The following is a 27,872-nucleotide window of genomic DNA, read 5'->3' as shown; positions in this document are numbered from 1 at the left end:
AGAAAACCCACAGTGATGCTAGTCACAGAGAAGAAAGTCAGACTGCAAGAGAAAAGTAAGAGAAACAGAGCTATCGCATCATGCTACAAAACATCCAGAGCCTTTTCTAGAATGAGAGCCATCACTACTTTATCTGCATTTATGCATTTCACCAATACCTCACAAGGAGAACACAAGTGAGAAAAGATGGAGGCTAGACTGAAAAGGGGTTTTGGTATGAAAGTAAGAAATGACTTGCAACATGAGGGCAACTTTTTACACAGAGCAAGGCAAAAAGAGCAAAGTCAGCATGAGCCACCATGATCATACTGAAGGTGAATTTAAACAAACCTAAACGATTCTAGCTATGTCAATATTCTTAACTTAAAATGCTGCCTCTTGCACTGAGATTCTTGTTTTTCTTGTAATTCATTAAAATATGTCAGCTTTAGGTATTTGTCTTTGTTCTCAATACAAAGACCTTGATTATTGAAATGAATAATAAATAAATTTCAATAATTAATTTTGGTCTCTAAGCATCTGTTGAGATTGCTTATGCCTCAGGCCAATTCTGTGTTTTTCACAAAAGCAGAAGCACCGGAGACTGGCACAGTATTTAAAAAAACCTGAAAATGCAAAGTCACATTATTTTTTAAATGAGCAAAGAAAAAACAAAAATGACAACTCTTTACAACTCTTAAGGCGTAACAAGCCCAACACTGACAAGGCTAAGACAGGCAGTGCAGACAAGTAACAGTAATGAGGCCATGGTGAATGGTGCCATATAATAACAGTGATGCTATTTTTGTTAGTGCAAGCTGCAGTTTGGTGTTGCTTTGGGCGGTTGTGCGTGCTCGTGTCAGTTTGTTCTGCCAGTTTAGTGATACAGTATATCAGTACAGAAGCTCACAATTCACTTTTGCGGTGATGTGAAAAGATGAGGCTTTCTAAAACTTTCTCGACTTCTGGTTTTGACTTTTTCTCCTCCTATACCAGCACTGATGTGGAGGCTTTGTCTGAGCAGCAACACCAATAATTCAGGAGAATACTGCAGCATACCCTGAGTGCTGGTGTAAATGGTGTAGCAGCTTCACCTTTTTGCGCAGAACGCGACCAGTGTGGCAGTATAATGCCCTCTCTTTGTCTTTATCTCTCGCTGGCTTCTCTTTTTGTTTAGGAACTTTTCTATTCTTCTCTGTCCCCCACAAACCTGATAGTTTCTTTCTGGCAGAGTTGTAATTATTTCTTTCTCCTCATTAGTGAGAGAATTCGATTTCTGCTAATTGCATCAAGAATTGCCTGAAGCCAAATCTGCCAGTGTGTTCAAACAGCCCACACACAACAAGCTGGTGACAATACACGTGTCACAAGAAGGATGCTTGCTTCCATTTGCACACCAACAGACACCAAGAAGGCTGCGAGTGGAGGACGCAGCCAAGAGAGTGGGACCTGGAAGCATATTCAACGGTGGCTGCAATCCAACCAGAGACCGTTTTTTTCCTCTTCCGTCAGTTCAGAGAAGCGGAAAATACATTCGCATTCAAACCATGTGAATGTGGAAGCTTTGGCTCAGTGGTAAAATAGAGAGGCAGAGAGGGAAATAAAGTTTAGGATGCTCCCAGATAAACTTTTATCTTCACACAGAAGCCAGAAGCAGCTCATGATATTTCCTATCTGTGACGTCTTTGCTCTGATGGAAGTTTGAAAGTTTATCCTACACAGTTTCTAAATCTGTGTTAGGATTATTGCTCCATCACTCCAAGCAATCTAACATTTTCTTAGCGATATAACTGTGAAGTTTGAGAAGGTATATCGCCACAACAAGCAGGACAGAAAATGTTTTAGGCACTCGCTGTGAGTCAAGCTGCGAACACTGACCCCCAGAGATAGGAAAGGATACAGTGGCTTGCAAAAGTATTGGGCCCCCTTGAACTTTCCCACATTTTGTCTCATTACAGCCACAAACATGAATCAGTTTTATTGGAATTCCACGTGAAAGACCAACACAAAGTGGTGCACACGTGAGAAGTGGAACGAAAATCAGACATGATTCCAAACATTTTTTACAAATAAATAACTGAAAAGTGGGGTTCTTCCACATGACAATCACTGACTTCAGAAGAAGATGAAGAGGAGGAGGAAGGTTCATTACCCTCTGAACAGCTGTTTCACATGGATCAGATTAAAGCCGTCCTCCCCAGTCTCATAAATCAGGTGCCATAACCTCCTTTTTGACACAGAGTGTGTCGTATGTTTTGTCTTTAATAGCTTTGTTGTATGAAATGTTCTTTAGTGGTCGCTGGATTTCAACAGTATTATGCTGCATATATTATTTCCAGTCATTCTATCTGTGATGGCAGTCACATCTGTGGCCACTACATTTCCAGTGATGGAGCTGCTCTGTGGTGCAGAAGGAGATTGCTACAGGATTTCCTCTCAGCTAGCACCTGCTTGCAGGATTAGACAAACCCACATTTAGAGCATTTGGTGACTCTGAATGACTTTCCTGTTGGAGATGTTCCCTATAAAACTCTTTTTGTTTTTGTGTTTTTGTGTTTTGTTTTTGTTTTATTTTTTTTGGGGGGGGGGGGGAGGTTGTATAAAAGAAAAGACAACAACAACAACAACAATAAAACTCTGGCTGAAATTATTTCAGCGCAATCAATCCAACATTTGTGTAATCTTTAAACGAACAGCATCTTTTCATTCCTTCAGACTGATCGGTACTATGAGCAACACTTTTCAGATTGTGTTCACCTCAGTTGTGTGTGTGAGGGTACACAACTCGGCTGACAGCATCCCCACGCTGTAAGTCTAATTGAGCCTCACTGAGACCTGTGTGTATGTGTGTGGATCCCCACAGAGGTGGGCCTGATTTTCTTTGATAGCACATAGTGCAGATTACTGAAAGACACTGATGAATACAGGACACACACACAGCTGAGAGATGAGGTTTTCTATATGTTTACACAGCCAGTGTTCCTCTCAGACGTCCCAAAGCAGCTCAAATGATTTTCCCCTTTATGAATTCCTATATTTGGCTGCTCGGGCTTCACACTAGGGCTTATTTTTTATTACGTTTTGTTTGCCATAAAACACTCTGATCAGACTCTTTTAGGACCGTCTGCTCCAGAGTCTCGGACTCGTTTTACTGCACAGGTCATTTTTAATATGTCAGTTTATTTGGGTTACTGCAAATGTGCCAAGAATGACAAATACTTTCCGAATGATTTCTGCTATTTTTGCCTCGTGTTGTGTCTTGTTTTTGTGTTGAATAATTGCATTAAACCCTTCATCAGTGCACTCTACACTGTCACCAAAAAGAGTGAATTTAGAATTGACTGAAATTAGCTACAGAGCATATTTGTGACTCTTAAAAGGTGACGTTGAGTGTTGGCAATATAAGTGGTAATTTTGACATTCAGCACCACCAGCACTGCTGGATTAGTTGTATTGTTTACTCCTTATGCACAATGCTGATGGCAGGTGGGAGAAGACTAAATATTTCCTTCCATCCTTAGACACACTACAGGGAAGCTGACACGCTGAGGCTGTTTTTATTTTTAACATACTAGCATTGTAGTATTGGAGTAATTAAGGTAATATATCACATCATTTGATGCCACAAGAGATGGAAATAAGTGCACTATAAATCCTTTCAAGCTTGTTGACCACTTCAAAAGAAGCCTTATTGAGTTTTTTTGGGAGTAATTCATTCGAAATCATCTTTTGAGTATTGAAAATGGAAAACCAGCCAAGTTAAGCTCCTCAAAGTTGAAATAATGCATTAAATAAACTTCAAATATAAAGCTCAGTGAGACCCTGGTATTTTAATAGTCTCAGCAGAAACAGCTGTGAGAATGTTCAAATTCTAAATAATAATCTGACTCCTTTGCTAAAGGCATTAAAAGGTTTAGCACCCCTTGATTAAATTATTATTGTTGTTGTACTTTAAGGCATTTCATTTGAAGTTTGTTTTACGCAGCCTGATTACAAATGTCCACTACTCCCTACTGTGTTTGCACTGTTTTAATCTAATGATATATGGGTCTTTCATTGCCAGCATCTTTTGCAGCATTTTTTGCAGAACCTTTTGGTTAAAACAGGTGGGCTTTTTGTTTGTTCATCTTAAACTAAAAATCAGGTTAACCCTTTAAAACCGGTCAGAGCAGCACGCTCCGTTTTGCGCAACTACTTTTAAATCCTCGTATGCAACCACGTAAGCTAGCGCAATAATTTTTTTTGCATATGAAACCGGAGGAGTTGTACTTACATCTTATGCCATCAGCTTGTCCTAGGCCACGGTTTCCTTCCACATATAGCTTTGCAAAAACTGCATAAAAAGCACTTGCAGCAACAAAAACACAATATTCCAGAAACACGTTTTGCCGATCCGATCAGCTGTTCGTAACACTTTCTACGGCAGCATGAACTATCGCATGTCTGCCATTGGCTGTATCCCAATTCAGGGTCTGCAGCCTTAAAGGCCGCATTTCAAGGCCGATTACGTCACAGCGGCGCGCCGAAGGCTGTCCCAATTCAAAGGCTGCTCGAAATGCGGCCCTGAAATGCGTCCTTCATTTCCCTGAATTTTAAGGCTGTGGCAGTGTAGACTTCATGGCCCAACATATCCCAGAATGCATAGCGCGGCGATGGGTGTGGATAAATTTGCAGAAAAAAACGGCGGATGAGGGGCGACCGAAGAGTGAACTTTAAGTACTGAATATTACGTCACTTATTTATGTGCAAATGTTTAATAACGAAGAACATTAAACATTACTGTTGGCCACATGTCGGCAAAGTCATGTGACATTAGTGACGTTTGTACTAACTTGGTTTTAAAGCCTTTACTTTAAAATATACGCCGTTCAATAGCTGAGCTTAATCTTACAGAGAATGATCAAAGCTCATGTAGAAACAAACAAACAAATGAACAAAACATTTTCTCCTTCATTCCTGTCAAACAAAGCTATGACACGTTTCCAGCTGTTAGTATCATGGTTGCTAGGCAACCTGGGCAGCGCAACGGAGGCTTTTTAAAAAAAAAATGTTTTTAACTTTATTGACAAACTACAGTATCAGCACAACGGAGGCTAGACCGTCCCTTACACAAGCCTTAGCGGTCTTTGAGTACGCGGCCCTTGAGAATCGTTGAGGCTGCGTACTTTAAGGCTGCAGACCCTGAATTGGGATACAGCCAGTACCTGCCTGAAACCGGAAGTGACGACATTGTCGCGGAAATGTAGTTTTTTACCATCAGCGCCTTATGAGCCTATACTGGTGTTTTTAAAAGTTATGTTTGACTTTATGACTTTCTGTGTCGTTTCTGGGATGCTTAGAAGTCAAATTGCACTGCTGGAAATAGTTTATTTTGATGCATGTGCTGTTTTTTTGCAAATTTGCATTATAATATTTATTTTCATTTTTCCTGCAGTATATAAAAATTGGTGTGTTTAAAAAATAAAACTATGAAGACACTCAAAATAAATTTCCTGTGGTGGGAAACTATTTTGTGCAACTTTTTTGTATTTACAGTTTTGAGGGATAAGCCTCTTAAATTTCTCTAACTAGAAATATATGTTAAAAAAAACAAAAGTGATTTTCAATTTTTTTGTAGTTTATTGCACTTTCTTGCAATTTATGTAATTTCTTTGCACTTAATGCATACATATTATTAAAATTTGGGCTATAACAGTTGTATTGATGTATAGCAACTTGAAATGCTCCCAAAAATTGCACTACAGCATGTAAAAATATAATATAAGCTCTGGCGGACTTGGTTCTATGGTCTTAAAGGGTTAATAAACTAAAGCAGTAGGTACACCAAGGAAAGCAGATGCAGTCTTGAAAGCCAGAACATGTTTTTGATTTATGCGACACGTGAGATTATTACATTTATGGACCGCAAACTTTAAAAAACCAAAAGCAGCTGCCAGAGTTTACTTCCTACATTTCTGCATTCAGTCTTGACTCAAAAGATATTGATTCATCAAAACATCTGGATGTCAGTGACGCATATACATACCATTGTGTGTGGAATAGGGATGTTATTCAAGGATAACCATGATATTTAAAAATAACCCCAAGTCAATAAAGCACATATGATAACAAGGTAAGTAACTGCATTATTGTTGTTTTTGTGTGCGTTCGTATATTTATGATTTCAGAGACATTAACTCTGTAACTTATATTTTGAGTTTAATTGATTTGCCAAAAAAATGTAGCACATGATAAAAAAGTTAGATATACGTTTTCCTGATAGTGGTATAGCTGTTATTTCTCTTTTCAGATAATCCATAGATACTGTAATATTTCATTCTCTTTTTCCTCTCAATATGAACATCGACCTTTTTTGGTACCTTTAATAGACCTCTGAAATCTGTACATGTATGTCAACAAATGATAACTAAAAGAGGTTAGTATAATTCTGTAATCAGACATACCAGGCGCAAAAAAATATCAGGATTTTTGTGCTTTTTCAGACAAAGGTTTTAACTGTAGCTAAGCACAGTTAAAACACTGTAGTCTGTGGATCTAACAGGTTTCCCAGGACAAACACTGAAGCTGCCGGTGTGCCTCACTCACCTCTCTCCACTCCTTTGTCCCCAGGCCTTGAACGTACAACACCACCACTGAAAAGAAAAACACAGATGCACGCCTTAAATTTATTTTTGCACCTTTCAAGACTAATGGATATCTCAAAATCAGTAGACGTAAACGCAGGAAATCGCTGTTATCTAAAGATGTAAAAAAATATATATATATATATAAAAATGTTCGTTTAAAGTAATATTTGAAAATAATCTTTTTAATACTGTAAGTCACGTTTCTTTCTCATACAGTATTACTTTTGTAACAAAAAGCTTGCGTTCCATTTTCAGTCATTTTAAGGCTCAGCGAGCAGGGCTTCGTCTTGCCACTGGCTTTCTTCGGATACCAAAACTTGCCAAACAGCTCAGACTGTGTTGAAATTTTCTCCAAATGATGAGCTGAAGGGAGGCTCCTAACCTGCTCACTGGCTGGGTCTTCTCAACACAGTAAAAGAGTAAAACACTAAAAAGATTTTATTAACAAAACAAACACAATGGATCAGTTTATTTAACCGATGCGAATGACAGAGAAGTGTTCACATACACCACATTTGTTTTCACCCAAGCTCAAGGTGCATGCCACCAGAGACAAAGAGAAATGAAGCAGCTGCCCTGGCACTCACAGCGCCCTTTCTGGCCCACAATGAGAGGGACAGGCTGTTTTTTCCATCCCCTTTCCATCTATTGATATGTCATTATCTCTTTCCCTCTCTGCTTAGACTATATAATGAGGAAGTAGGAAGTGCCACACATCACATTTCTACTGTGAGCCTCCACCTTTCAACAGTGTCCACGCACTGCTCCCCCCCTCGATGCCACAGAGAGAGCGCTGTTGGAGAAGGAAATGACCTCAATCCTGAGGAAGGAAGAAATAACAGTCCCTCAGTCGGAGTTACCGAAGGGTTTCATCTCAGGTGTTTGCAGCAGTGAAAGCAATTGTGTTGGATTAGGGTTCAACACCAGCAAAAATCTTGCCAAATACATCTGAGCTTGTATAGTCCAGTAATAAATGAATAAATGTATCTTTGACTACTCTCCTTTCTTCATTTCTCTCTCCTTCCCCTCATCATCCTCCTTTATGTAGATATTTTCTTTGAAATCTGTCTTTGCTTTTTCTCTTCTGTCCTTTCCACTTTTTCTTCTACATTTCTCCTTTTGCTACCAAATCAGTTTCTTCTCCTTTTCCCTGTGGTCTCTTTTTGTTAAAGTCCTCCTTCCATTTACTGATTTTCCATTTCTCCTTCCCCCTTTCCTCCTCTTTCTCTCATTCCCTCCTATGTCCTTTCTTTCCTCCCCCTCTGTGCCTCCCCTGTCCTGTGGTTCTACTCTTCCCTACTCTCCATTTTACTTCACTTCTTCTCCTCCACTCCTCTCCCCAGCCTCTCTTCTTTTCTTCTCTCTTCCACTTAAAAGCAGGTCATGGTAACAGCAGGCCATGTATAGAAATCATCATGTTTCTGCTTCAGTGGGACAGGAGGCCAGTCAACCACAACCCAGTCAGTGTTGGAAACCATACATCCCCATTCTCTCTGCTTTTCTCTCCAAAGGGAAATGCAGATGAAACAAGGGAAGCAAAACAGTGTTAACTGATAAAGATCGAAATGGTAAGCAAGAGGCAGAGAGTTTAGGGATGGTTGGCTAAGTGATTCATATATGGACACTCACCTGTCTGAAAGAGGTGTGGTAAGACAGAAAAAGTGAGTAAGAGTAAAATGGAGACAGAGAACAACATAAGCAAGCTTGCTGATGATGATCCACATTCATGTACACAATGCATGTTCTTGATTTAGGGCAGCAATTCTAAAATGTTTGCACTGGGAGTCTGAGACTAGCTGCCTGACCTCTGAAGGAGCTCAGGACAGGCAAACATGGAAGTGTAATTTTACTGGACTGTTTCAGCCTTTGTGTTTATCGTTTGTCTCCAGCCTAATGTTGTGATTCTGAAATCACATCAAGTGTCCAAGAATCTGGTATCATAAATTTTTGTCTGCAGAGCAAATTTTCTACACAAATCTAAAATGAAAAGTACCACTGGCTTATTTTTTAGTCTGGAGCTCCATGCAAAATTTCAGAAAGACGAAGACACTGGATCAGCCCAAACTACACGGAAGGAAGCTTCTTAATGATTTGATGGCAATTACAATCACCAACTGCACTATTGTTAACACACTACACCATAACTAATTAAAATCTTGCAGCACTTGCAAGGTCCCCCTGCTCAACAACATAGACCTACAGGCCCATTTTGCCAGTGAACATGATTCAGAGAAGGGTGGGGAAAACATGCTTTGGTCAAATCAAAACAAAACTGAGCACTCATCAACCCATATTTAGCCCGAGGCCGAATTTAGTCAAGTTTTGCTCAAACACTTATTTCACTCAAATCTTTTTATAACTGTTTTAGGGATTTTTTTCTGGATATTTGGTTGATATTCTGTCTTTCTATTGAAATGAAACTACTATAATAATTAAAAAATATCATTTGTCTGGAAGTGAGCAAATTTACAAATTCAGTAGCTCAAATTTCAATTCAATTCAGTTCAATGCAATTTAATTTATACATCACTAAATCACAATAACAGTCACCTCAAGGTTCTTTATGTTTTAAGGTAGACCTACAATAATACATTCAGAGAAAAACCCAACAATCATATGACCCCCTATGAGCAAGCACTTTGGTGACATTGGGAAGGAAAAACTCCCTTTTAACAGGAAGAAACCTCCAGCAGAACCAGGCTCAGGGAGGGGCGGGGCTATCTGCTGCCACCATTTGGGGTGAGAGAAGGAAGACTGGATAAAGACATGCTGCGGATGAAATAGTTGTTTCTCCTGCTGCACTGGAGTATTTCTACAAATGTGAAGCCACAGTCATTCACACTGAAATGAGAATTGTCCCATTTTTTTCTACAGTAAAAAGCGCTTTGGGGTCCTTAGGGACTAGTAAAGCACTATACAAATACAGGCCAGGCCATTTTAATCTTTCAAAGATGTGTCCTAAGAAAATGCATTTCTATGCAACTGAGTCATCTGACCAATTACATTTATTGGCTGAGTAATCAATGGTTGGATTACATTCAGAAAAATACTATAAAAAATACGATATCTTACTTGTGATTACTGTCATTAATTTTTGTCCAAGCATGGACAGCATGGTAGCATAACTGTTAGCACTGTCCCAGATTTGAAACCTGGCTTGAGCCCTTCTCTCTTTCCTGTGCCTGCATGTTTTCCATGTATTCAGGCTTCCTCCCTCAGTCCAAAGGCATACATGTTGACTGGTGTTTCCAATGTGGCTACTTGTAGCACTATATGAATGTTTGGTTAAAAATGTTGCTTGAGTTGTCAGTAAGATGTTTATAGTCTATAAACAGGAAATTTCACCTGTTACATGCAAAATTAGGTTCAATCATTTCATCACTAGCTGCCAGTGCTTTGTGACATTATGAGTCTACACTGACCTGCACTGTCCTTTTGTGGTTTGAGGACCGGGTCAGATAGAGGGATCTAACCAGGGACATGAAAGAGCTGAGGGGGCATTGTGGTCTGTCAGTCTAGATTTTCCTCAGTGGGGAGGAAGAGTTTGAAGTTCAGGACCCCGTCTGACACAATCATTACCTTCCAGCACGACCCTCCACCCCCACCCAGCACAGGAGCAAAGACTAATCTATGGGTTGTGTCAGTAAAGGAGCCCTGGCCTGCGGAGAGACCGTATTTGATTCTTTGCCTTCAAAATCAGTGTCGTTCAGTACAATAATATACACTGTGGTTACACATCATAATGTAAATGATTAGTCAATGGATAGTACCTTTAACTGATGATTTCAACATTAAAACAATGACATAAAGATTCTGTCAATTATCCCATTTATATGTTGCTTCTCAATTCATGCATTATAATAAATCCTCCCTGCAACCTTTTTTCTGCCTTCCTCTCACTGACTTTCTAAAATGATACACGAGACAAATGCTCAGCCTGTTCAGAACAGTTGATCCCAGATGACATTTAAATTTTCTTTCTTGCATATGAATCAACATTTAGCACAAATCAAAGAGTTTACCTGAGGTTCTTTGGCTTCATGGAGCTTTGTGGTAATTACTGAGTCTAAACAAGATGGGAAAAATTCTCTAGTCTGTGTTGATGAAAGAGATCCAAATCTACAATCTCACATTAGATAATTAGGCTTCTATCGTTAGGGAACAGTGAGACTGCTCTGGTACTGTCAGGTTGCATGTAAACACAACACTTCGCAGTCTTAGGAGATGTTACATCAAACAAACCTCAACTGAAAGCTACAAAATTTCATATAACAAGGAAGAAGCACTAAAAGTTGATTTTATCTTAAAAGTGCCAAAAGGAATGTCCACTAAGGCAGTTTGAGCTGTTCCACTGTTAATTTGAGGAAGAGGGTGCACATCAGTGCTTCATTATTTCTCTTGATTAACATATTGTATCTATAGGACACAGTCAACAGGGTCTGCTCAGCAATCTCAACTATATGATTGGCTGTAGCTCAGGTGGCAGAGCAGGTCAGCCACTAATCAGAAGGTCGGTGGTTCGATCCCAGGCTGCCTCCTGACTGTATGCCAAATATCCTCGGGCAAGATACTAACCCCATGTTTGCCTACTGGTGGTGGTCAGAGGGCCCGGTGGCGCCAGTGTCCGGCAGCCTCGCCTCTGTCAGTGCGCCCCAGGGTGGCTGTGGCTACAATGTAGCTGCCATCACCAGTGTGTGAATGTGTGTGTGAATGGGTGGATGACTGAATGTAGTGTGAAGCGCTTTGGGGTCCTTAGGGACTAGAAAAGCGCTATACAAATGCAGGCCATTTACCATATGATTTGGCTAGTCAGACAAATTGACAGCATATGTTTTCAAGCAATGATGCAAGGTTGGAAAAAGTGAAGAATTCTCTGCAATACTGCAGTTCTTCCCGTAAGCTAACGATTTCAGATTCAACATGAGTGAAAGAAAACTGTACCCCGCCTCTCACCCTATGACAGCTGGGATAGGCTCCAGCACCCCCGCTATGCTATGACCCTCCACATGAAGTAGGATTCCCAATGGACCCACAATATACTACCAGAATCCATCCAAATCACTGAATTCAGGTGCTTTCCAATTACTTTTATGGCCACAGGTGTATAAATTAACCCAGGCCCGCAGACTGCTGCTTCTACAAACATTTGTGAAAGATTGGGTCACCCTCGGGAACTCAGTGCGGTACCTTGATGGGATGCCAACAACTCGGCTCTTCTCTTCTCTCCTCCATAGTTTTGTTTTTATCTTGGTCTCACTGTCCTCTCATTTTTCCTTTTCTCTTTCCCTTCATCCCTCAGCTTCCTCACTGAGCCTGGTTCTGGCAGAGGTATATTCCCGTTAAAAGGAACTTCCTTCCCACTGTCGTCAAGTACTGTTGGGGTTTTCCCTCCAGTATCGTAGGGTCCTTGCTTTTCATGTGCTCTGAGGTTGTGAAGTGGCACTAAATAAATAAAACTGAATTGAACTGAATTTAATTATTTCTCTCTTAGATTCAACAACAGAAGTGAGTGGAACTCTCACAGGAGGAAAAACTAATAACACTCAAAATTTCTCTGTTTTAATAAAAATGTTATGCTTCAACCCATGTTTGATTGAAAGGCCACTTATTGGTTTAATCCAATCAACAGCAAGTAGTGATTGTTTTTTGTTGGGGTTTTTTGGCAACTTAATAAGCCAAGTTGTTTTTCCTTGTGTCCTCTTCAGTCTGATGAGTCATTAGCCATAACACTTCAATGCAACTGACAATAAAAAATGATATTACGAAATATGTCGTCTGCGTCTTTTGACTCCAAGGTTCGTTTTTGTCTTACATGCTGCATCTCGTCAGCACTTTTCTTCTCTCCTTCCAAGCCTTTGAAATTGATTTTCTACTCAACTGTTGCTCAGTATAGCCTTGCTTTTTCTATCACCTTTTTCCCTGTTTTGTTCTTGACAACTCAAGTAAAGATGAAACATTGACTCGTGAATAAGAGTCCTGTCTGCTTTTTACGTACCTAGTAAATAACATTAAATAGGTCAAAATTTAAGTTGCAGCCCGCTAAGTGGGTTTAAATCTGGGTGCTTAGAGTAAACCTTGATGCTGTCGTGCTGCTGTAGCACAATGGAGTGACACTCTTCCACATTTTAAGAACATTTTCTGAATGGTCAGAGTGGTTGTATTGATGGTTGAGATTTATGATTTTCATTTATACCCTAACAGAAAGAAAACATAGCATCTACAACTTACGTAATTATTGCTTATGTTTATTTTATTTCATTATTATTTGATCGGATGGTTGGTGGTTCGATCCCTGGCTCCTCCAGTCTGCATGCCAAGTATCCTTGGGCAAGATACTAACTCCAAGTTGATCTCCAATGCATCCATCAGCGTATGAATGTTAGTTAGTAAGCACTTAAAAGCACAGAAGGAAGAGACTGGGTGTGATTGGTTGAATGTGGCATGTTGTAATATATATAATATATATAAGAATCAGTCCATTTACCAAAGCAAAGATATATAAGGAACGTGTAATAGCTGATTACACTCATCAGACAAATATTTGTATGATGTTGTCAAAGCTAGTCTAACATTTAACCATGTGCTTGGCTGTAGTTTACTAATGCATGCAGATCTGTGTTTATAAGTCATCAGTCTTTCATTAGGCTGTACTGCATACTGCGTACACTGCCTGTTTACTGAAACATGTTCCAGTTATAGTTATATTATGGACATAATGTGCAGACTCTCAACTTTCATTTGAGGGGATCCACATTCAAACTGGATGAAGGGTTTAGGAGTTTCAGCTACTTAACATGTGCCACCCTCTTTTTTTAAAGGGAACAAAAGTAATTGGACAGTTTACTCACAGACAGGTGTGGGCAATTTCTTCATTATGTCAAGACTGTAGATGTTGTGAATATTATCAGTTAAGCAGATAAAAGACCTGCGGTCTTTGAACAGACAACATGAGGTCAAACAAGCTTTCTTTGAACAAATGAAACCAGGACCAACCTCTACCAGCATGATGGCAAGAAAAAAGTTACAAGCTACGTGTGTCTGCATAGAAAACAGTCAGGATCTCTTTATTTTTGACTGTAAACTCCATAATCAAAGAATGATGTAGCATCCAGGTCTAAAAAGTAAAATGTGTGCCTTAAACGTGACTTCTCTGGGTGCAGGACTTTAGATTTTATGGAAGTTGATAGGAAACTATGTTTATTTGGTAAACTGTGGTCATTACTATTAAACTAGGGAACGCTCAAGCTTCTGACTTGAGTGACTGACTTAAACAATGATTGAAAAGGTGCATTGACAGATAAGCAGATCCAGTGAAGCCTTTCATTTTCAATTAGTTTTTTGGCATTTGTGCATTTTGCTTTTTTTCCTCCATTCTTTTGTTACATTAAGTTGCAGATGCAGCTGCTGTTTCTAAAAGTTACTATAATATAATCACATTCAATGTGTGGGCCCAGCAACTGCAAAGTGTCAATCAGGCTCCAATGATTAGTCACTCTTAATGAGGACCAACTTAATTAAGAGTCCTTCCCATTCGATCCCAAGATGCAGGTTTTCATTCAGTCAGTTGCTATTCTGCGTGTGTAAGCGCTGTGGGAGACAGTCACTGTGTTACTGCTCACTGATGCTCTAAGTGTGGAATTAACATGCAAAAGGTAGTGATTTAATAAACACTGCACGAGACAGAAGAGTTCCAAGCAGAGAATACAAAATCATATCAGAGGAGTAATTACACAGATGAATGATGAATGTGAAGAATCAGTGTGAGAGAGGAGGCAGTTACCTGGATCTGACTTGGAGAAGGTGTCCATGTCTAACAGGTTCCTGCAACAAAAACGTGTGTAAGACAGAAGCATCACAGTGCTGCAAGGCCAAATGGTTCATGGTAAGTTTAACAGCATGACAAAATATTTCATGTGTTCATAGTCGTGTTCTAAAAAGCATTAAGGCTGTCCTTTCTTTCAAACTCTCTCTCAGCACTGTAAAAAGGACGGCTCTTACAACAGAAGCAGAGTGCACTCTGTGTACTGTATATATGTGCAGTCGTATGTTAGTATCACCTTTTAGAGAACTCTGCTTTCAAGAATGTAACTATGGTCAGATTAAGAAACTGCTAATGCTACAAAATAGAGGCACGTGAATGGTTCTTTGTTTGTGGGTGTAGAAGAAATATTACAACAATACACAAATGCCTTAATTGGCTGACTGTAACTGCACAATATCGTGAAAATGCCTACAACTGTCACAGACTCAGTAAAGTTCTTCTATAAGATTTATCCAAATAAACTTTAATTCCAGTGGAAATATTACTGCATACATATCTGAAACCAAACAAATCAGGTTTTTGTAAAAAGAAAAAGACAACAATTAAAAGCTAAATACATTCTGAAGTGAACTAAGATCATGTAGCACAGGGTGTTTACCACACTGACAGCAGGACATACACTAGAGACGTGCTATTTCCTTCATCATTTTGTTCCTGCAGGAAGAAAAATGAATCTCACACACACACACGAAAAGCCACACTTGTGTGTCAAATCATTGCCGGGATTACAACCCAATTTCCGTCTAACAACCTGACACTTTACTGAGAACCGCCTGTGATAACAAACAGCGTTTGATAAAGAGCTGAGATGTGGGAGATGACAGATTGAAACATTGCCCTCTTGAGGACTTGGAGCTGTCAGGATGATGAGGGTGGCTACGGGGAGCACACACATCCTCGCATGTTCACACTGTTCTGTTCGTGTCTGAATACAGTATGTTCACATGCATGTGTGGGCATCAGTAAAACAGCCCTCGCCTGTCAGCACACTGTGGCAGCTTGTAGTGCTATAAAACAACCATACGAGTACCCCACGCAGATGATTTTATCCTACGGTTTTTGCCTTTTTTGGAGGACATTTTTCTCCCTTAACTAGGGAAGCAGACTGAGTAGCGATACCAGATAAACCTGGAACTTTCAGTTTGTACCAAGATGCAAGAAAACCTAATAAAAGATTCACAAATACGAGTAGTCCTAAAAAGCCATACACATAATGCTGTTCATTCAATTTGCCTGGAAAGCAATCAACAACATTTAAATAGCTATGCAATATAATTCTTTTCCACCATGAGCCCAAGATGGTAGCAGGCTAAATGTCAATAGATAGGCAGAGCTATGAGAATAAGCTTGTCAAGCTTCAGTCTAGTCTCAGTCAACAATAGCACACTCTTTCAAAGAGGATCCCAAAAGAACAGAAAGCCTTTAAAAACTTTTGCTCCCACATGTTGCATCTTCTTTGTAATAGAAAACACATCGTTGTTTACCAAGCAGGCATCCCAACAGTTTGTAGCACACACTCTCTGACAGCAGCTGGTTTGGCTTCACACCACTTTTTAGACGTCTTGACTTCACTTTTTTAACCATCCAACATGGAGTAAAACTAGGTGATTGTGAATAAACTGTTAACAACCAAGCATTAAAAACCTTACCAAAACCACGTTCCATCCTTTTAGATCTTTAGATTTTTAGAGACTTCAGTGCTAAAACGCTTCGATCTATAACTTAACCTGATGTGAGCCATTAAACCTGAGCGAGTACTTTGATGCTGCCACAGCTTACCTACAAACGTGATGACTGTAACTTAGCAGTATTCATTTTCTGTCACTGCACCAGCTTCTCTCACTTCTAATAACAAACCTGTCAAACTGTTAAAAACTACATTCTAATTGACGACTTTGGTTTGTGTCAGCTCTTGCTGTGGCTTCTGACACACACACACACTCATTTTCATATCTTGGGGTGGCTGTAGAGGTAGAGCAGGTCAGCCGCTGATCGGGAGGTTGGTGGTTCGATTCCTGGCTTCCCCAGTCTGCATGCCAAATATCCGTGGGCAAGATACTAACCCCATGTTGCTCTCCAATCTGTTGGAGTGTGAATGTGTGTGAATGTTAGATAGGCACTAACAGCTTAGAAAAAGTGCTGGTGTGATTGGGTGAATGAATTAGTTGTATAAGAACCAGTCCATTTACCATCTTAGTGAGGACATGTCACGAAAACTGGTTACATTTAACCCTCAGCCTAAACCTGACCGTAACCTAATTACAACCCTGACACTAACACCACATTTTGAGCCTCAGCATTTTGTCCCCATAAGAGACTGTTGGTCCCCACAAGTATAGTAGCATGCCAATTTTCTGTCCTCACAAAGATGTCTAAACATGTACACACACACAAACACCAAAAAAACAATGCATGAACAACATAGTCATCAGTGTCATTGTGGCACAGTGTCATAGATGTATTGAGGTGCCCTGTGGCTCTTTTCCCACCCCCCACACTAGTGCAAGCCTTTCTGGATCAGGAGACATTTAGTCAAATATGTCTTCTGTTGGACTGGGACATGCTGGGTTGACATGTTCATCACAGATAGTCACAACCAGTAACTACTGGTAACCGTTTTATTTATATCTATAATGCCAAATCAGCAGTTATCTCAAGCTGCTTCCACTGTAAGGTAAAGACGCTACAATAATACGCATAATAATGCAGAAAATCCTAAAGAAGCAGACAAGCATCTAGAATCATGCTTTGTTTAGATCCATCCTTTTACTCAGAAAGCAAAGAACCCTTCTTTGAAGCTTAACATCTGTTAGATACTAATCTCATTTAAGAGACAAGTTTTTTCTTGTAACGTGGCCTTGTGTTTGAAACCTTCAGGACATGATATGAGAGAAGCTGGGTTGCCAATCAGAGCCCTCGCCTGCTGACATTGACATTCTCCCACTGAGAAGTCCTGGCTCCCCGTGTTCGCTGACCTGCCTGGCATTTCACTCCTAAAGTGCTGCCAATGTCACTTTTTAGCATCACAACATCAGCCACACTGCACAGCCATCACCATTTGAGAGCTGCATCGATGCAGCTCTCAAAAGAACAGTTAAACCTTCTAATGCTGATATGAGTTTTTCTCTCTTCAGTTAATAATTACAGTCCATCTAATTAACTAATTATCTAATTAAAAACATTTTAAACATACTAATGCTAGGACAAGATGGCACCAGGGTTACTACATGGTACATCTAAGTATGCACTTCTTTAATGTCCTAACAAAGGACTGTCCTTGAACTGCAATGGCTCACTAATTCTGTTTTCACGGGGTCACTTTTCCAGAGGTCCCTCTGTCTCCTTTGTCTCATATTTTAAAAAACATGTAACAGAGATTTGGGTAAAATATCAGGTGGTCTTGTTGAGAGTTTCATTTGTGTATTTCAGAAAATGTCCTCCAAAGAAACAGGTGAAAAAACTCCATAATGGTGGAATGTGGAGGACTATGAATTAAAGGGACTATATGTGGGAGTTATATTTTTGCTGCTGCAATTAATCTTTTCTAGAAAACATTTTAGAAAGTCATTGTAGTCTTTATGTGGAAAAAAAAATGGTCTCAATGGTGTTTAAGGAGAAATGATGCTCACAGCACCTTTGGATTCCTTTTTCCTGCAGAAATTAGTTTGGAAAAGATGCTCATGTGACTTTCAGCATGTCATTAAAAGCACACGAGTCCCTTGAAATAAAGCCTGTTTTCCACAGGTGTCACAGTGTGTTCTTGAATAAGTCAGAAGTTGGAAATTAGGAGTTCCCAGTAGGATTTTTTTTGAACACCCCTTCATCAGATTTCCCACTCAGAAAGTTAGAGCAGACCAACATACCCCAAGTTAGTGATCCAAAATGGCGGCACTGAAGGTAAACAGCAGTAAAACTGTGAACATTTAATCTGTACTGCCACTGTTGTGTATTTTTAACACCGTAAATGAGCCATACACTGATCAGGCTCTTTACATGAATGCCTTTTTAAAGCACAAAAATGAGTATTATGCTGCATTGCTAGTGATACCTAAATCTTGCTAAGAAAACTAATCCTGTTTTCCTGGCTCCCTGGCTCCCACATCCGAGGTATCTGGAACGTGCATCAAGCCGGTGCTTTCTTGCTATGAGGCAACAGTACTAATAACTGCATGAGATATAGGTTACTTATAAAACATGAACCTGATTGAGGAGAAAACAAAGTCTTCCTGTTGCCACCAGAAAATGTTTACTTTGTAATGTGTATTGGGGTTAATAGGTCATTTACTTGCAAGAGAACGCAGGTCATATATTTTCCCTCGTCTCATTCAAGCAATCCTGTGCCAGCAGTAACCACTGCAGACTGCAGGCAGGCTGCCACAATAGGATCTGGAGGAGCAGCATTTGGGTGGCAGGCAGGTAGCCACTTGTTTAAAAAGAGACAAAAAACACAGCGTCCCTCAACACTGTCTGACTCCCTTTCTGACCCACATCCACAATGACACATCTGGCAGAGCCATTTCCACACATAGACACCGTGCTGCGGCCAAGTCGTTTTCAGAGCTCTTCTTCAAGACACAGATTCCATAATGTCAGTGACAAGTGGCAAGTCAAACCACAGTTGCGTGTTTACACAGCAGAATTATGTTGTGTCATTACTCTTTTATGGTGATGTCAGAATACTGACTGCAGCGAAAAGAGCACCAAAAACACACTGCCATATTAACTCTTTGTAATATTACACAATATAAATCTCGAGGTGACAGTGAATTGGTGCTTTATATACTGTTCTGAAAATGAAACTGAATTGAATTCATATGTGTAATTCTAGTTTAAGTTAAATTCTTTGGTTTATTGTTTCTCTAAGATTTCTGGTTTGAGTTTTATGTTTCTGGTTATGTTTTCTTGTATTTCGTGTTCGAGTTTTGAACAGCAAAATAAAGCTGCCTTCTTTAGGTTATCCTTCCGTGTCTCGAGTCCTGCGTTTGGGTCCTACCTCCTGCCTGCCACACAGCTAACCATGACAGAACGACGCAACAACGGACAAAGGAAAACACAGGGCTTAAATACACAAGGGAATACCGAGGGAAATGCAGGCAAAACTTCCACTTTTGTTGAATTACTTTATTTCTCATCTGTTCTTGCTAGATTGTAGCATGATGTGATTAATGATTAAGCATAGCTCCTTTGAATTTTGCATAATATATTTATCATAAATCTTAACTACAGAAAACAAAATACTTACATATTCTTGTAGCCCTTCTTTCTTTCCATATCTCTAGCAGAATGTACAAATATGGGTGGTCTCCTCTATTTTTGTGCCAATGAGACGTCAAACAGCTGTAGCATAAAAAACACCTAAACTGCATTAGAACAATCAGTTGAAGCTACTTGCCTGTTTTCCAATCAATGCACTCATTCTGCATAAAACAATGATTCTCATTTCCCCGTTTCACTCATGTCTAATCCATTTGAACAGAAATCCCAGTGTCAGCCATCTTAACCTCAATGGGAAAAGCAATCCCCTCATTACCAGCTGCGGTGGCTTTGAGATGTAACACGACTGTTGTGCTGTTTGAGAAAGAAATCCCAACGGAAAAAACAACACCTGAAAATAGATCAGCTGGGACATCAAGTGCGTAGAGACTGATTTGTTTCTCAAGGAGCAAAACTGTCTTTATACTAAAAGCATGGATGACTTAATTGAAGATTTATAGCAGCTAAGTCAAAGAGCAGGAGAGTCTTTTAAAAATGCATTTTCACCTCCAGGTAACCTCTACTGCAGATGTGTTGACATCTACACAATAATGAGACAGTGTGCTACATGGAATCTTTTTAAAATCATCCAAATGTCAAGTATGTGTCAAAAGACATCAGGCAAGTCAGACCTGTATGGATTTTCTTAGACAAAGGGAGATGAAAGAGGCTCAGGTAGAAGGATGCGTGTAGTGCTGCAGCTCAGATCAGACTCGGTTCAAAGGTCTGGCTTCTACAGAGAGATGGCAGTTTCGAGAGGACCCAGAGTTGGCATCCACCTTTAAGATTTAAGTGTGTGTTTGCAGATCTGATAGGCTCATTTTCAGTACCATCACATGGACTACTCCAAAATTTTCCTGAACTTTTAAGGTGACTAAAATGTCACTTCTGGTTGATGGTTTGCATTTGTACACAATTTGTACAATGGTGCACTGACTGCTGTTGGTCATTATGATTCACAACTTGAGACAAAGCTTGAGGCGAGACATGCACAAGCAGCAAGGCACATTCACAATATTAGAGTTAGAGTAAGCAAAGCGATTATATTTTATAAGTTAAGTGCTCGAAAAGAAAAAGCTATGAATATATCAGAAACATCAAGCCAAACACCAACATTTCTAAACTTTCATGAATTATATTGTACTTATTGGCTGGAAAATAATTTCCCTGAGGCACACATCGTGCTCATTGGCTAACAATTTGTCAGGTCATTAGCCAATAAACATGCCATGGTTTATCCTGTAATGATATTGTACAAAATTGACGTCACATTATCAGTGATGGGAATAACTGTTACAAGTAACGGCATTACTAACGGCTCCTGCGGGCGGCAATCACTTTCTGCCCGACGATCACTTTTTGGCACAACACCTGGAGCTCAGGGGGCAAAACAATGGCATGAGTGCTGCTGTTTGACTGAGGAAGAATAAAGTAGTCGTGGTAAGCCAATCACACGACCGCTTTAAGATGACAAACCAACAAGGTGATATATATCAGTTTTTAAATTGAGTTGATAGGCTGCGTAAAACCAGAGACATGATCAACAATATATACGTGTGTTTTTTCTCAATGGTTTCGTCACGTTTACTGACGTTTACAGGTGTGATGTTCTCCTTTCTAGTGGACAGAAATTATTGCAGTGGCACAAATAATTTGTGTGGCATCTTATTGAATGCAGAACAGCTGATTGTTCTGTAAATAGTTTGAAATGGTTATTTAAAAGGGGGGGAAAGGTAAATGGCTGCAAAAACCTTGTTGTTTGCAAAGATTGTGCATATGATTTTAAAATTGACAATTATGAAATATGATTCAATAAACATGTTTGTGGTTGTTACAGTAAAAATATAACTTTTTCTACTCTGATTTTATGTTTTTTGTCTGATTTTAGATCAATTGTGTTAATACAGTCAAAATGAAAACATGACTGTAAATTCAGACACGTGAGGTTGTGCTGAAAAGAATGAGACCAAACAAGGCAAATAAACAGTTTTTAAAGGTGAAATGTGGAGGGAACATCAAAAGTGGTTAAAAATGGCCAATTATACCCTGGACCCCAGAGGTTTACTACGGACCCCCGCAAGGGACATGGGAGAAAAAAATTACGATGAACTTTTGCGAGATCTCACAAACAGTGTGAAAGCAGCTTTGTGTCAGTGTCACTGTGGTGTCTTTGGTGGAAATGCTGACCTACTGAGGGGCCAATTAGCATTTTGTGAGGAGGTCAAGCTACTCTATAGAAAGGATCCATCTGAATGAAATGCAGCCATGATTAACATGATTAAGGATCCCTGTGTTTAGAGAGTCACCGTTTCCTGTTGGGTCACTGATGTTTATCAGCATTATTGGTCACCTGTTCTGATGAATGGTGCTCAAAGCTTTAGCACCATAATGTTAACCACAACAAGGTTACTTCACTTTTTCAAAAACCCAGTCTCCCTCTCCTGATGACTTACTTCCCTTACTTGTCTCCTTACTCACAGCTGTGTGTGCTTGATCTGTATGCAGTGAGGATCCTTCTGGGGCCCACTGAGCCAACCCTATTCTGTCAGTGTCAGGGAGCTGAGAAAGCTCCCTTCTAAACCCTCTGGACTGCTGGTGCCCAGAGACACTGAGGTCCAGGAACAGCTTGTCACGATCAGCGTCTTCAGACACTATCAGCATACAGCATACCTAGGACATGGAAATGCTGCTGTCTGAGAGGATGCACGAACTTCTCTTTCAAAGTCTGACACAGCTGATCTATGCAGGAAGGACAGCCAGCTGTGGCTTCATGCCAATTTTTGAAATTGCTTTTACTGATTTGTGGAACAAAAACAGCTCAATATATGAGATAGCTACCATCACATAACTCAGTCATTTCTTAGCTTTTACTATTAACACAGAGTGGTGCTGGCTACTGCTGGAAAGGAGCTAGTCAAGAGCAGTGAGACTAGTCGTGAAAGTGAAAGTCATTATAAAAATATGTTGAGGATAACAACAGACATGGATGCTTAGTGGTCAGACACTTAATTCTGATGAGGAAATTTGCTTAATTGAAATGCAAAAGACAGATATTTATAAGGCATCCAATTCTCTGTTATGTTTACCTAAACAAATAATAATAAAAAATGTAAATAATACAAAAAATATCCATGCTGTCAGTTCATAATTAATAAAGGACACATTTAAAGTGATGCATAGGATTTATCAGTTAATATTACAATTCTGATGTTAACATATACAAGTATTTAAAAACTCAATTTACAAATATCAAGAAAACTAGAGTTAGTCCCCCAAAACTTTGGCTTCCCTTGAAGGATTCAAGTTTTAATTAAATATACTGAAGGCTTATTTTACAGAGTGCTGACCTGCATACATAACTTTTTTTAAAAAAATCTGTCAGTGTTTCCTTTTTGTAAAGCCTTTGAATAAGGGCTTTAACCAGGACCAAACTCAAAGGGTCTCCAGTTGCTCAGCCATAAATCTCACTGTCACGGTTTCCCCAACACTTCAGTTTTAAACCCACCCATAGCATATAACGAGCTATGATTAGCGTAGAGAAGCAGGTGAAAATCAATTTGCAAAATCAGAGCAGACACATTCTGGCAGTGCAAATGAAATAAGAGCTACCAGATTTGCCTGATCCCCACAGTGCCAAGCACACAGAGTTTGCATGTTCTCTGTGTTCTCCGTGTTATTTGGGTTCTCCCCAGGTTTCCTCCCACAGTCCAAAGTCATGAACTTAGTGGGGTTGGGTTAAGTTGTCATTCCAGTGTGAATGGTACATCTGTCCTGACCCTGTGGCAGACTGGTGACCCTGTCCCTCGTCCTTTCCTAGCACAGATTATCAATTAGTTCATTGATTTCTTTAATCTTCGTGCTATAACGAGCATAGCATATCTCCTCCTTAAAATGTAAAAATTAACATCTAAATAAATAATCATCTCCCTGCAAATGCAATGTTGCAAATTGTTCCATTCATGATTGTTTCACATGTCGCGTTCAATGTACGTCAACCATAAATAACCTAATGCTCACCAAAATTTGATCTGCGATGGAATTTTAAATATGGAAAAGGTGCTGCAGGCCTGCAGTGTTAATAATAGTGTTCATAATTGTTATTGCTGATTAGGCGATCGTCAGCTTTTAAGCAAATAATCAAAAAGTGAATATTTGCTATGGGTGGTGCTATGTGCAAATAAAGAAGGAAATTCTATGTCTAAGTGCCTAAGGCACACACACACACACACACACACACACAGAGATGAATATAGGGGGGGACTCAGGGTTTAGTATCTTGTCCAAGGATATTTTGACTTGCAGAATGGAGGAACTAGATGTCCATCACTGATCTTCTGCAGACTGACTCACCTCCTAAGCTACAGCCACAGAACTCTTTTTTTTAAATTTGGAGGAGAGCAAGGACCTGCAAACTGCCTAGAAATTAAAGATTAATTGGATTATAAAAAAGGAATGATATGCAAGAAGCCCAGGCAGTTGGAGCTCCTTAGGGCCTGGGACCATAATTCAACGTTACGTGTAGCAAGTCTGTGTGCGTCAACAATGAGCGAGCTACTCAAACACACAGTTTTGGACAATTAAATATTCTTTGGCAACGGTGGCTCTGTACACCACCACAGCAGATTTTAAATCAAACAATTAAGATGTGACTGAAGTGTAGATTTTCAGCTTTTATTAAGAATTTACAGCCAATTTTATAGAAAAGTCACGAAATTAATGGAGTTAGGTTAAGTGGTCATTCTAAATTTTCCATAAGTGTAACTGTGAGTGCGAATGGTATATCTGTCTATCTGTCCTGGCCCTGTGGCCATGCAACCTTAAATGGATACATGGAAATGGAAGGAAGGAAGGAAGGAAGGATGGAAAGGTGAATGGGTGCTTTTGTATCTTTACCTGCTTAAATGTGTGTCAACGTTGCATTTCATAAATCCATTTTCAAAACATGTCATGGCTACAGCACATGCCTATCTCAGTTCATTTTATGAAATCATATATGTGCATCTAAACTACATCAGTGAGGCTGACTGAAAACAAGGCAGGTGACATTTCCTCAAGATTTCCTTGAAAAATGGCAACATCACTTTGAAAATCTGAAAGAAAAATGACTAAAAACCTAGAGGAAAAAAATGTGTCTACACAGCACATTGTGTGTTAAAGACATTAAAAGGGTGAGATTTCTTTACTCAGTGGGGTGAGACTTCTTTTTCTTGGTGAGCATATGTTGTTGTTTTAGTATTTTTTTCATCCAGTCCCTCTTTCTATCATTTTTTCCGCTGGGCTGGGGGGAATTGTACGTGAGTCAACCTATGGGAGGAGATCATTCATCCTGCAGCACGAACTCCAGCGGACGTGTTTCGTTCATTTTTTATGTCGCTTAGATTTTAGACCCTCTTCCTAGTACACATCAAAACTTTGACCACGTTTAAGCACCTTGCATACTTTTACATCTTATTCTCTTGCTCTATAGGCTCATTAAAAATCCAAAATATTGAGATTTTAATAACTATTTACAAACTACTGTGTAACAGTGCTGGAGCGCAGTTTCCGTGCTCTGATATCCTGCTTATAAATTAAGACATAAAACTGAAAGAGACCATAACTTATTTTATTTTTTTGAACACTGTTGAACACTGAACACTGTTGGTGTGCGAATCTTTTTCTTTTCTTTTTTAGACAGATGGTACATTTAATATCTATGTATTCATGTGATCTGAGAGTTGCACTCTCCGGAGCTCTCCGAGACACTCGGAATAAATCCTGCTACGGTTGGTTGCTGCAACCCCACGCACTTAAACACCCACAGCACATGCAAATTCCTCCTTTGAAGAAAAAAAAAAAAAAGAAAGAAAAAAAAGAGTTGTTTAGCCCAGGATAAAGACAAGGAACACTGGAATGGAAACATGGAAAAGTGTATCGAGGGCAGAAAATTACGCACGAGAATATAGGATTGAATAAAAATAAAACATCTGGAAGAAAAAAAAACTGACTTTAATTACAAACATCAAGTAATGTCTAAATCTGTCAGAGCACAAAGATCCGGGGCTTACCTGCAAGAAGCGGTGATTTCAATCTTTGTAGCAGGTACGATGGAGTTGAGTGGGTCGAAATCCCCTATTGTCGCCATGGCCGAGGCTATTTTTTATTTATTTTCTTTAAATCAGTTGTTCTCAGTCCCTGAAGTTCGTACTTTTATTACAGCGCAGACTTTCCTTTGGCTGTGTGTGTGTGTTCCATCAAACCGAGAGTGTGAATCGGCCGCCTCCGGTAGTAGTAGTTGTTGTTGCCGCTGGAGCGCATCGGGTTAGGAGGCATACCTGAGGATGAGGCTTTCATTTACGGCGAGAGAGAGCGAGAGAGAGAGAGCGAAGCTGACAGAACCGGATGCTCAAGCTTCTCTGCGCCTCTGTCCTCTTAATTCATCGCCAGGTGGAGACAGACATCCACAAATCTTTCAGCCGTATTTGGGCTCGACAAGGAATCTGGTATGGAAAGTGATCTGTGCCAAAAAAAAAACCCCAAAAGGGAGCCTATGCAAAGAAAGACCTTTTCGAGAACATTATAAGATTGTTTTATATTTATATACACACAGATCGCTGTAAATTTTTAAAACAAACTGAGGCAAAACCATATAGGGCGCCATTTGTAAACTGAAACATGCTGAAATTTACGGCAACATTTTTCTGCATTTAGCTCCAAACCTTATAAAACATGTTTTTTCGAGTCACTTTTACAAATTAATTTGCAATTTGTAAATTACAACTTTACAAAAACATTTGTAACTTTTTATATTTAAAACTAAATGTTACAGCAAACGAAATATTGCCTGCCTGTAGTGGTCAGGTTGTGTGACCGCTCTCCCCGGACGTTACTTCTCACTGCCACCAGCTGCTTCACTGCTTGGCTACCAGCATGTTCAGTGATTTAGACAAACATCAGAGCCATATAAATGTTAACAGTATGTTTTCCATTCGTTTGAATGTCCAACAACATTCTATTAAACTCACAGCTATGAAGGCTTATTTTCACCACAGTAAAGGGCAAACAAGCCCTTGTGTTTTTGACACAGTTGGACATGTCCACAGTAACCCATCGTTCTCTTGGAAGAACACAGATAGAAGACATGGATTACTTACCTCATTCTCATTAAAAAACCCAATCAGCAGTTATTCTTAATGCCAGGCTATAAAGGTTTATTTCTGCTGGCTTCACACAGCAATCTACACTCCATCTACATCAGCTATTTTAAAATAGGTACACCTGCAAGTGTCTAATCAGCCAAACACATGGAAGCAACTGAGTGCACTTGTATTCATAAGGTTGCTCCATATAACTGTCTGTGTGGGGGAGCCACAGCCCCTGCACCACAGGACATGAAGCAGGCATGCAAGAGATCCAGGCCCTAGACATCTAGAGCCCCCCAGAGCCCAAGGAGGACCACCACAGGGGCAGTCGCGCCACCCACCTAGAAAAGAGGTGAGGGGAGCCCCGGACAGGGTTGTGGTGCAGAAACCATGGGGAGGTGTGACGACGAGCCTGCAGGCACCGCTGGCAGCCAGCTATGCCAGAACAAACTGAGCACAGGGCAGAGACCCGAGACCCCTCCACACCCCAGAAGGGGCCCAACCGAGCCAGGGGGGCCAGGCCCCACCAAGCAGCCGCTGGGAGTGAGCCAGTACTTACCCCCACCTGCCGAGGCTGGGTGCTCAAGTATCAGCCACTGGCAGTGTGGTGGTGGGGGGAGATAGGCCCCCACACCAGGAGGGGCCTGAGATGTTCTGACAGAGGTGAGTCTAAGACCCGACCTAACACATAAATGTGCATTCCCAGCCTCATGCACACAAATACAAATACTAAGCACTCACTCAACAGGGAGACACACAGACGTGAACACTACATACACACACACACACACACACACACACACCTACTCTTTACTCCCAGGTCCAGGCACCATCATCCCCAGAGGGACAATCCACCCCAGACCCAGGAGATGGCTCCCTTTACTCTGGAGTGGAGACAAGCAGACCGTTCCCGGTCCTGCAGCAGCAGCAAAGCCCAAGAGCCCAGATCCCAACCAGAAGGCTCCTCCTCCCAGCGCCCCCGATGTCAAACAGAACGGGGGTGTCTGAAGACCCCATACCTCACTCCGCCTGCTCATATCTGGTGTTGATGCGTGCTGTTCTAAGGTGCAT

General features: G+C 40.2%; 1 protein-coding gene across 2 annotated transcripts in view; it reads right to left on the bottom strand.

The window, feature by feature from the left end:
* The window catches only part of LOC146573610 (copine-9-like), a 204,125-nt gene extending 177,988 nt beyond the window's left edge, over positions 1–26,137 (bottom strand). Inside the window, exons 1-3 of one of the 2 annotated variants that reach the window (XM_085272862.1) lie at positions 25,728–26,137; positions 14,386–14,426; positions 6,565–6,611 (exon numbers count right to left, since the gene is read on the bottom strand). In XM_085272862.1, the coding sequence (XP_085128988.1) occupies positions 6,565–6,611; positions 14,386–14,426; positions 25,728–25,804 (165 nt within the window). In that variant the 5' untranslated portion in view covers positions 25,805–26,137. Of the gene's footprint in view, positions 1–6,564; positions 6,612–7,346; positions 7,372–14,385; positions 14,427–25,727 lie in introns of those variants that run through there. The other variant, XM_085272863.1, reaches the window with a different exon arrangement.
* Positions 26,138–27,872: the final 1,735 nt, after the last annotated feature.

Source organism: Mchenga conophoros, linkage group LG5 (genome assembly GCF_057382185.1).
Source record: "Mchenga conophoros isolate Kocher_MC1m ecotype Shallow Benthic linkage group LG5, M_conophoros_male_GT1.1, whole genome shotgun sequence".
NCBI classification, from domain to species: Eukaryota; Metazoa; Chordata; class Actinopteri; order Cichliformes; family Cichlidae; genus Mchenga; species Mchenga conophoros.
This window is presented reverse-complemented; position numbering and strand designations above follow the sequence as displayed.